This window comes from Saimiri boliviensis, chromosome X (assembly GCF_048565385.1).
Source record: "Saimiri boliviensis isolate mSaiBol1 chromosome X, mSaiBol1.pri, whole genome shotgun sequence".
In the NCBI taxonomy this organism is placed as follows: Eukaryota; Metazoa; Chordata; class Mammalia; order Primates; family Cebidae; genus Saimiri; species Saimiri boliviensis.
This window is the reverse complement of record NC_133470.1, coordinates 29,631,021-29,643,115: the sequence shown is the minus strand read 5'-3', so window position 1 is coordinate 29,643,115 and position 12,095 is coordinate 29,631,021. Positions and strand designations below refer to the sequence as shown.

General features: G+C 34.2%; 1 protein-coding gene across 10 annotated transcripts in view; it reads left to right on the top strand.

Moving 5' to 3' along the window:
• Positions 1–12,095, top strand: part of DMD (dystrophin) — a 2,654,855-nt gene that overhangs the window by 1,016,707 nt on the left and 1,626,053 nt on the right. For 9 of the 10 annotated variants that reach the window (XM_074391461.1, XM_074391462.1, XM_074391459.1 and 6 more), the window contains exons 8-9: positions 8,279–8,460; positions 9,628–9,759. In XM_074391461.1, coding sequence (XP_074247562.1) covers positions 8,279–8,460; positions 9,628–9,759 — 314 coding nt within the window. The remainder of the gene's footprint in view (positions 1–8,278; positions 8,461–9,627; positions 9,760–12,095) is intronic. The other variant, XM_074391460.1, reaches the window with a different exon arrangement.

Sequence of the window (12,095 nt, the reverse complement as noted above, 5' to 3'; positions counted from 1 at the left end):
AGCAAGTACATTTTTATAATACTTGTTTTAAAAAACCCTGATCATTTTGTACAATTTCTGCATTAAGTTAGTCATCATTGAGTAATTTGTCCCAGAACTGCCCTTATACCATCAGACATACTTTCAAATCCCAAAACATACCAGAAAGAATAATAATAACCAATTAAATTTGTGTCACATGAAATAAACATCTTTATTCTGGCCTCATTGTTTATTAAGTATAATTTCTAACACTAAACAATTAAGGTACAGAAATATACTATTTTATGTTAGCAAGGAAGTTAAGGGGCGGAGTTACTTCTGAAACTTACTACAGTTTTTCTAGCAATACGGGAAAAAAGTCAATTTGGTTAGGTTGAAAGCAAAGCATGAAAACCACAGGTGACAATCGGGGAAGCAGAATTAAATGTATTTTGACTTACTGAGTCAAAATACTTCCATCTCAAATGGAAACCTTAATAGTTCTTCCCACAACAGGCATGTCGAGAGAATTGTAAGAACGTTCAAATGTTTTTCTATCTGTAGCCTCCCATGCTGACTGAGTAGCTTTCATTTGTTAGGTCAAGTTAGTGTCTGTTCTGGTTTTAGAAGATAAATACTAAAAATTTGTTCTAAGGTTTTAAATAGTCAAGGATGTATTTTTAAAATAAATTTCAACGTACACAAAATTAGGGCAATATTGACAAAAGAGACAATTCTGAAATTGTCTTGCCTTTTGAAATCCAAAATTTAAAGACAGAACTTTTCTGTTGATTAGGGCACACAGCAGAACTTTGATCTTTGAAAAACTTTTCAACTGAAAGATGTCTTGTTTAAAACATCTAAAAGTCAGGATTGGTTGAGAATTTTCATTTATTTTATTTTATTGCATTTTAGGTTTTGGGGTACATGTGAAAAACATGCAAGATTGTTGCATAGGTGCACACATGGCAGCGTGATTTGCTGCCTTCCTCCCCTTCACCCATATCTGGCATTACCGACTTTTTCCCACCAGCTTCTGTGCATTTTTTTCTCAGATACTCCCAGAATGTTAGGTATTAACACTACAGAGCTTGTGTTCTGATTTAATTCCCAAAAACGAACCCGGTGAAGAGGGCTTTTATGGAAAGAAACTAAAAGAAGCAGGGATACAATAGCAAGAGGTAAATTGAGAATTTTGAAATTACTGATTCACAACTTCTTTTTCTCTTAGAGTCATTTTTCCATGGGAACAGATCTCTGGGTTCATTTGTTTACCACTGTATTTTTAAAATCTAAAATATAGCCTGACACAAAGTAGTAAATCAATAAATGTTTGTGGAATATATTTTTCTATATGTCATTTTTAATATGGTAGTGTTTCGTTGTTGTTGTTGCCCTAAGACAAACTCATGCTCTGTCTCCCAGGCTGGAGTGCAGTGGCATGATCTTGGCTCACTGCAAAATCTACCTCCAGGGTTCAAGCGATTCTCCTACCTCAGCCTCCCAAGTAGCTGGGATTATAGATGCGTGCCACAATGCCCAGCAGATTTTTGTATTTTTAGTATAGATGCGGGTTCACCATCTTGGCCAGGCTGGTATTGAACTCCTGACCTCAGGTGATCGGCCCACTTTGGCCTCCCAAAGTGCTGGGATTACAGGTGTGAGCCACCATGCCCAGCCACAGTTTTTACAATCACTATCATTACTTCCAACTACCATTATTTACTGGATTGGCCACATGATAAGTTCTATTTGTATAGGTAGGTTTCAGATTTATTGGTGAACAGAAAGCTCAAATAGTTTCCAGTGTATCAGGGTTCTGTAAGCACCTGATTTTCCTTTTAGTTATTCCCAGTTATGCTCTAGGTAAGCATTATATGTTTTGAGCCACTCTTTTCTTTTTTAAAAAATATATGTGTGTGTGTGTATATATATATATATATAGTGTGTGTGTGTGTGTGTGTGTGTGTGTGTGTGTGTGTAGTTTTGAGACAGAGTCTTGCTCTATTGCCCAGGCTGGAGTGCTTCAACCTCCGCTTCCCGGGTTCCAGCAATTCTCTTGCCTCAGCCTCCCGAATAGCTGGGATTATGGGCACATGCCACCACCCACCACCTCCAGCTAATTTTTATATTTTTAATAGAGAGGGGGGTTTCATCGTTTTGGCTAGGCTGGTCTCAAATTCCTGACCCCAGGCGAATCCACCTGCCTTGGCCTCCCAAAGTGCTGGGATTATAGGCATGAACCACTGCGCCTGGCCTGAGCCACTGTTTTCTGTTTGTAACAAGATGATGGTGATAGTTTTCTTCTTGCTACATCATAAGCATGTTGAAAAGCATAATTGAATGTTCAAAAGATAAAATTGTTTTGTGTTTGTCATGGATAAATATAGGCCATTACTTTTATCATTATTATGAAATTCAATCATCTTTATCAATGTAAATTATTTTCATTATGATATTTTACAGTCCTTTAATGAGAAGCATTGTTATTAAATGATAAAGGCAACTATTTGTATCAGTGAATGAAGTGCTAAAAATGGATTAATTAAGGAGTACTTAATTTAGCTAACACAAAACATATCTTGCAGAATGCTAAAAAATTTAACATGGGAGGAATTGTGAAAATAATTTTTTAATTAAAATGTTGTATATCCATTGTATGTAGTAACTTGTAAGTAGAAAATACATGTATTTACAATGCAGTGTTGAATGCAAAATAGAAAATATTAAAGATAACAATATAATGCTTTAATAAATTAGTGCATGGCCATGATATGGTCTGCAACTTAAAAACTCCAGCGTTTAGATATCAGATGGCATTATACCATAAATCTCTTCATTTGCAAATCTCAAAAGATAACCCACTTTACTTCCAGCACTATGTCCTTTAGACTATCACATCTGTGAATTTGATTATTTTTTACAACCACAGGTTTTGCTTGTGCTAACATATATGTCTATTTTCCTATTTTGAGCATTCTAACTATGGCTAGTTTATGACCACAAGTATCTTATTCCCAGTTTATCTATTCCTTTTCTTCTCGTGAATTTATTTAGTTTTGCATCCTAATACAAACTCTTTGGAGAGATTCATGCTCATTATGGTTTCTAAATGACATCCTCCCACTTTTTTTGTTGTTGTTTAATAAAACTCTTAAAAGACTGACCCACTAAAGCTCTGTGAGTGCACATTTATACCTGCTGGCTTTGAAATCTTGCTTGTTTCTCATTACACATGCTATGCATTATCATCCAGCATTTCAATTCCTGCCTGTCCCTTGGCAGAAACTTGGCCTGAAATTTAGGCAGTGGAGCCTCTTCTTTAGATTTCCCAGTGGTGGTTCAAGGTTACACCCAGCAACTGGCTAATCGGACTTCCCTGAGGTTGACTGCCCAAGATTAATTTTGTTGAAGGCACTGCTTTCATCAAACTCATTCACAGTGACTGTGGAGTGAGGGCATGTCGAAAGCAAACTTTGTGTAACTTTGCTTTTATTGTTTCTTTTTTGTTGTTGCAGATACTTTTATTACAACATGGAATATATTTATTACAAAATTAGTATGTGTTGAATAAAGAGTTTGGAAAATACAGATAGAATGAAATTTTCAAAGAGAATTGTTTTCAATCCCACAAGTACATCCACTTCAGTGATATCCTGAAGTATGTTTCCCAAAATGTTTTCCTAAAATTGTTCTACATAATTTATAAATCCTGCTCTTTTAATGTTACATTGTAAGGTATTGACTTTAATATAGTGCCAAATAGCCTTCAAAAGGAACATTTTGACTGGCTTTATACTATTCTTACACAGTTATATATTCAGTAATTCTGCAAATCTCTATTAAGTTACTTGGATTGGTCTGACATTTTCCTTTTTTTTGTATGAAGTAAATATTTTTGTGTTGTAAATACTGTTTAAATTTTATATCACATTTACATATATCTCTATTTAAATTTCTGATAATTTGCTTGTGGCAGGACCCTAAAGGAAAATTAATGCTTTATTGCATATGATTGTTTTTAAAGTTTCGATAGGCATTACCAAAATATTTTTCATAAGGTTAGAAACAACTGATACTCTTCAAGCTAAGTAGGTGTTTGGCCAAATCATTGAAGCTTCTGCAGCATAGATTATTCTTTTGTAAATTTTGTAAATTCTTTGCAAATTTTGTGGGCAAAGGAACATAATTAAAACCCCACATCTCTAATTTGCATTTTGATGGTTCATTTTTATGTATATTTAGTCTTGTTATACCTCACTTGTTAGAAATATAAATCACTCACTACTACTAAAGAAAATGGAGATCATGTTTGGTAATTGAACCACATTAATTACAAGGTAACTATTTGAATAATGGCTTTCAGATAGTTGGTCTTCAAATATACTAACATCTGAGAGAATGAGGTTTAAGGTACTGTGGCGGTGTAGTGCAATGACTGGATTCTAATAAGATTTTGACTAGCTTTTGAACTTGCGATCAAACCACGGTGAGACTCAACTTCATTTGAAAAATGATCACATTTCACTAAATGATTTATTTGTTCCATTATGGCCTCAATATGAAACACTCATCAGAAATGGTGAGACTGTTCATAACGTAAAAATTCTAGCAGTATTATGAGTTCTCACCATTTTCATTCTGAGACTGATTCAAAAATTGGATAAGCAATTATTAAAATTCTGTGTCAATGAACATTTTATATAGTAGAGTCTTAGTGCAAAATTACTTTCATATAATTGTAAGTTCTTACTTTGGGGATTCAGACACTTCTCTCATTTCGTACAATGTTAATGTCTTGTAATAAAAAAGTATAAATCGCATCCCATCATTTTCATATTCCTCAAATACACTGTTGCTTTGTAGTCACTGTCTTACATAATTCTCATCAATTTCTGTGGCTTTAACTGTTCTCTGTATTCAGTTTATTAGCAAATACTTAGGTGATCACACCGTGCCAGGAATTGGCTTTAGTGCAGTCATTATAAATGAGGATTACCCTCAACTCACGAAATTCATTCTGATTTCTAATAAAAAGCACTGTTTATAATTATTTATGGGGTGGCTCATCTGCTGTATACTCATAATCTAACATAGTCTAAGCATATTCTATAGCACATAGTAATCACTTAGTAAATACGGGGTAAGTGATAAATGGTTTTTCTAAGTAAGTTCTTCTGGCTACCTCTTAATAATATGCAAATAGTCTCCTACAACTAGGTTTGTGTTTGTGTTAATGATAGAAACAGCAGAAATATATAGCAACAGTATAAAGGTTTAACGAAGTTTACAGTTTTTCTAAACATTGGATATGAGCTTCATAACATCTTACTTACGTAAGAGGGATTGCTGTTGGTCAACCACAGTCTCGGAAAGCAGAGTATTCTTAGGTTTTGGGGGAAATCAGAGGTCCGGCAATCTGAGAACATTTCAAATTGGGAGTAGTATGATGTCAGCTTCAAATGCATGGTAACTCAGGTAAGACCACTGTTAATTAGTTTGAATTCAGAATTATGTTTGTCGAAGTGAATTATGTTCGTCGAAGTGAATTATGTTCGTCGAAGTGAATCCACTCTGATTGGCAAACCTTCAGAAGGGAGAGTTTGCCGCTGGTTGGCTGGGGCGAGCATGGTAACAATCAGAGAGGCAACTAGTTGTTAATAAGTAGGGTAAATTGAAACGTTTGTTGGTGGCTCAACCCTTTTTATTTCAGGGTTTTCTCACATCATGTTTTAATTTAATATTACTAAAAACGAAAGAGTTCTAAGTTACGCTAATCACAGGTAAAACCGACTAGTTACTAGTGAGAAGGAAGAACGTTTTCTAGAATTTTAAGGTATGGTAAAGTTATAGTATCTACCATCTAAGAAACAATTGGTCAAATATTTTGAAAGACAATTATTAAATGAACTGGAGATTTCTAGGCTCAGAATTCCAAAGCTAAGTTAGTAAGATTATTAAGAATGGCAGTGTCCATTGCATATAAGAGTACTAACCCATATGAATGTTGGGGTTGTATCTTTATGGAATCCTCATGGCTAAATAGTACCCTCATATATCCACAGATTATTTACTATGCAACATGACATTGAGTGCTATAATTATGGGAGTGTACCAATTTCTAATATTGTTTATACATGTTTAGTATTAAACATTGAATCTTATTTCTTCTTTAAAAAGTATTTGCAAAACTTACTTTGACCCTCTGTTGGTTAAAAATTGAAGTATAATAAGTTGAGCATATGTGTTGTATAACTTTGTACCTCTCAGACTTGTGCATTGAAAAGTCCAATAAATATAATTTGAAAAACATGAAGAGAACAGTAAAATGGGAGATGATGTAACAGTCTGTTTATAATTAATGTTTCTGGCCCTTATTCAAAATGTAGCAGGCTTAGCGGTTTCAGCAGCACTTGGGAGATGATTGGAAATGAAGAGCTCCAAGCTCCACCCCAGACCTATTGAATCAGATTCTGTAGTTTTAAAAGGTTCCCTGGTGATTCATATGCAAATTAAAAATTGGAAAGCACTGTATTATTCTGGAGATAGAAGTAGACCAAGGAACATTAGTTAATTTTTCCCTCTCCTGCAACTCTTTTAAAAAATACTTTAAAAATAGTTGTTCTGATTAATCATGGTCCTGATACTTGCAGAAGAATTGATGAGGTTACTTGTTCAACCTCCTTTTGTGTTAATGGACTTGAGACTTGACTCTTGGCTTTTTCACTTATAATCATAACACCTGATCAGAATATACATATTTCATACAGATCTCTTAATAGTAGTTAAGCTAAGGTGAATTTATGGCAAGTAAAATGCGTTACTATATTGCCTTGACCTGCTGCCAAGATTTATGTTTATCTTTTGTTTTTGATTTTTTTATATTAATTCATTATTAAACAAAAATTATATATATATATATTTATCATGTACAATATGGTTTGAAATATGTATACATTCTGTAATGGCTAAATTGAAGTACTTAACATGCATTACTCTCACGTTTTATGGTGAGTGCACTTAGTATCTACCCGCAGCAATTTTTAGGAATAAAATACTTTATTATTAACTAGATTGTACAGTAGATCTCATGAACTTATATTTCCTATCGAAATTTGGTGTTCTTTGACCAGCATCTTCCCAATTCCCACCCTGCAGACCTTGGTAACCACCCTCTACCCTCTACTTCCATGAATTCAACTTTTTAGATTCCATGTATAAGTGAGATCATGTGGTACTTGTCTTTCTATGTCTGGCTTATTTCACTTAATATCCTCCAGATTTACACATGTTGTCTCAATGAAAGAATTTCCTTTTTTTTAAAGGATGAAAAAGGATGACAATGAAATGCTATGTCGATAGCATTTGATTGTCAGAACTTACGTTTTAACACTTCTGGTACTAATGACACACTTCATAAAAGGGATTATTTTACATCTTGGTACACTGGAATGAATGCAGTAATTAAATTGTAATGCCAAGTAGCAAAAGAATCTTTTGAAGGAGTTGCCACTCTATATGTGTTATTACAAATTATTATTGACTTTAAATGCTGGGTTTCATTCACTCTTCGGATGTGGCAAAGGACATGAAGTCGGATCAACTTAATGTGCAGGGCTTTTAAATTTATCTCTAATGTCCAAGAAGAAAAGCGACATGCTACTTTAGCAGATGCACCATAATGTAAACAAATAACTTGTTTAAAATTAACAAATTTTAAAGGAATAATAAAATTAACAAATTTAAAGGAATATTAAAATCATTATATGGTATTTTTCTGTTTAATTTATATTGTGGATACATGACTCATTTCAGCACAGAGACATATTTAGCTCTCTGCATACTTTAGTGTCAGCAAGATTCAATTAAAAGGTATAAGGTTTCTTTACTGAGAAGCAAAGCATTAAGCCATTTTGTGTAATTGTTTAATTACCAGTGCACCATTTTAATTGACAGGTTAATATAAATTTCCATGGAAAGGAAAATGTAATCTTTTATTTTTGCTTCTTATCTAATGAAAGATACTCTGTTAGACGGACTAGTTTAGCAATTTGACTTAGGAAAAAGTATTATGGAATGAAGTTTTTATATGAACAAGGAAAAGAAATTAACTTCAGTGCTCATCTCATTGGTCTGCCAAATTGGAAAGACACTTTAGGCCTGATTATCATGTTCTAATTAGTCTCTGGAGGACATTCATGGACAATTGGATATTCATTAATCTATCGTGTTACTGTAACATTGATTTGTTCATTATCCTTTTGGAGTCTCAAATATAGAAACCAAAAATTGATGTGTAGTGTTAATGTGCTTACAGATGTTGCTACCACTTATCCAGATAAGAAGTCTATCTTAATGTACATCACATCACTTTTCCAAGTTTTGCCTCAACAAGTGAGCATTGAAGCCATCCAGGAAGTGGAAATGTTGCCAAGGCCACCTAAAGTGACTAAAGAAGAACATTATCAGTTACATCATCAAATGCACTATTCTCAACAGGTAAAGTATCTAAAGGACAGCTAATATCAAAGATGTTATTTATATGCGTTTTTAGTTATGTATAATATATATAACAGATATATATGTACACATATATATCTGTTATATATATATCATACATATATATTTTACGTGTGTGTGTATATATACACACAGATGCACAAACACAAAGCCTAATGTATGTATATATGCAGAAAGAGACAGAGGCTGTGTAAACGTTTTCAATTTTGCTTTATGGGCTACAATATTCTTTTCAAAACATATTTTAAAAATACAATGGATATGTGCCATATAGGAATGTAGAACATAAACTATTGCATTTTCATTGTGTAACACACAATGAAATGAAAGACAAACTTAAGTACATATTAAACTCAAATCTTCATCAACTAGAACAAAGAGCTAGAGCAAGGTTAAAGACAAGTGCTGTTTTTAATAAGTAAAAATATTTCATGAAAATATGTACAAAATAAACAGGTTTTGATTATTCGGGGTAACAATTTTGAAAATAGAAAAGTGGTTTAAAATATTACAAATAAACACAAAAGAAAAACGTGATGAAATTCTTCATTATCTAATGATAAAGAATTCAGTGGGATTCTTCCAGTACATTGGCTTGTTATTGCTCTCAGCAGTGGGTAGTTTAGATGTTTTCCTATACTTTCTCAGGCACATACAATAGTGAAAAAAACCTTTAGCAACATTCCTGCTGAATGTGTAGAAAGCTCTTAGGCCAAACTCCCTCACTTGACTGAGCTAGCTCTATATTGGCTTATGAAACCTACAGTCCTTTGCAGTGTATGGATCTGATGAATTCTGGTTTTACTTACTTTGGATTTAGAGAAAATTGCTTTTTGATGCCTGTTTTTGCCGGATTGAAGAGCATCATCCCATGTAAATGTTGGAGTTGTGTCTTTATGGAATCCTCACGGTTAAATAGCACCCTCATCTCTTCCTGGATCATTTACTATCCAACATGACATTAAGTGCCATAATTCTGGGAGTGTGCCAATTTCTAATATCATTTATACATGTTTAGTATTAAAATTGCATCTCACCATTTCCATTTAATGTTCTGTTTTCTACTATGTTGGAAAATAGTTCTTTTGGGTTACTTACGGTTTTCCCTCCTCCTCTCTGTCTACTCCCCCAAACCCTCCTCTGCAGATCACAGTCAGTCTAGCACAGGGCTATGAGAGAACTACTTCCTCTCCAAAGCCTCGATTCAAGAGTTATGCCTTCACACAGGCTGCTTCTGTCGCCACCTCTGACCCTACACGGAGCCCATTTCCTGCACAGGTCTGTCAACAGTTACTGTCTGTTGTACAAACCAGAGAACTGTTTGCAAGATAATCTAGCACTGCTTTTCCTTGCTTGACTGTTTCAGGGCCTTTTATCTCCCCATGAAGAGCTGTTTTCTTTTTCCCCGTTTTATTGATTCCCTCATATGATTCTGCTTTGTTATTGAGACTTCTCTAGGTTTACTATATGATGATTTTTCATAAATATGAATTCCCATAATATCCACAATAATTTCTACTTTCATTATATGATAACCTCTATGATTCTCTTTTACAAAGGCTATTAATGGTTATAAAAACGTGAAGCTCATTAAAAGGTTTATATATGTATCTTCAAGATGTGGGCAAATAGGTGAAGATTACTAATTACACTATTTGGGGAGATCTTTCTAGATATACATAAAGGAAGTACATACTCTAAGTGGATTGTTTGATATATTCATTCTTAAAATATATATTCTGTGTAAGAAAAATATTACTGCAAGCTTCTTCATATGCTCTCCTTTAATATTGCTAATTTAAACTTGTATATAGCAGGCTCTTTAGTATTTATAAGAAAAACTCAGAATCAAACCAGGTCGTATGCTAGGCAATGTTTAGTATTTTCTATATGAGGAACCTTCTCAGTGGAGTTTTCCACCCTTGCAATATGGTATGGAAACCAACATACAAGAGATAGCCTTGTAGATGTTTCCAGATGGGAATGAAATGTGCTAGGATTGCTAGATTTGCAAAAATTACCTTATAACAAAAATGCCTTATTTATTTCAGTCAATGGATCCAATTTGAAATGTTCTAGAGGGACGTGATCTTTATCAAAACTACATTATGAGTGGGAGTTTAAAAACGATAGACCTGATCCTACTGGCTAAAAATTATGTACATTTTGGGAGACCTGTTGATTTATTTTAAGATAGTAGTATGCATTTAATTGGTAATTTATTTGGCCGCCGATTAATGCAATAGCTGAAAATTCTAAACTCCGAAGGGTTATAACCTCCATCCTTGGCTATTTTACTTGCAAAGCTCTCTTCTCACTCCCTCTCATTCTGGATCTTGACTCCCCGTGGACTCTCTAGATTCTTTTTATCACTACTCCCCACAGTGAAACCACCAAGACTTAAGGAATAAGTGGCACCTCCTAAAACTGAGGAGCATAAACCAAGCAAAGGATATAAGGATTTTTTCCGCTCTCTCATTATCACTTTATTGAGCTGCCTTTTCTAGGTTTTCTCAATGCCTATTCTGGTAACACATTTTCACCTCATTACCACCTCATTAAGGCATTGCTCAGGTATGACTTTTTAATGAAGTAATTGCAGGTGGACTTACATCCTGCTAGACTCTATTTGTTCATTCTACCTTTGTGTAAATATTACCAAATATGTAATATATCATAAATTACAGATAATTCAACAAATTCATTTATCTGTTTTATTTACCATAAGCCATTTAAATAAATGGAACATTTATCCTTCAGAAAAGAAGCAGCACAAATCATAAGAGATGGGGGATGATACAGTCTGACGGTTACTAAAGGAAGCATAGCGGAAGATGACGTTACATATAGTTAGGTTTGATAAGTTTATGCTTTAATTATTCACACTAAGAAAATTTTTTTCGAAAGTATCAAAAGGGCTGAGCTTACACTGCCCCTATAGGCTGTATCTGCTCTACTTCAAATGAACTCAAAACAGGCTAGATTTGATTCCATCAGAATGTTATATTGAAGTGTTTACTTGTTGATCTACAGAGAAAAATGAAGTTGTCTATAAGAGAAGAGAGCCATGCAGGTGACTGTCCCTTACGGAAAACACCTGCATGCCCCTACTCCCCAAACACACCACTGTTCTTTAACTGTTCATTTAGTTATTCCGCAAATATGTATTCTTAGTCACAGAGCCAAATGGCTTTTATTTAACTGTCCTAACTTTCTACCACTGATGACAGATTTTTCTTAGAGCCTCTACACTCAGCAGGTTCTTCCTCTCTGACTATTTTGTGTCTTTCATTAGCTGGCTCTTTCTGCTCTTTGAATTTCCGTGACTTACTAATCTCATGGGAGATCTCTTGGCCTTCTTACCTGTGTACTTGTTCTCTTATCAAGGTACTTTAATCTCCTGGCTTCAGTCTGTATGCAAATGATCATTGTATCTATGTCTTCACCACTTCCAATATTTCTTGAGTTATGGCCACGTTTCTAACTCATTTTCAACTCTGTGGTATGTTTCTATACCTTGATATCCACTAATATCTCAAACCTAGTGTCTCCGAGTGAACTTTATTACTAAGTTTCTTGTCCATTTTTTAAATGTTAGTCACAGCCCTAGTAAT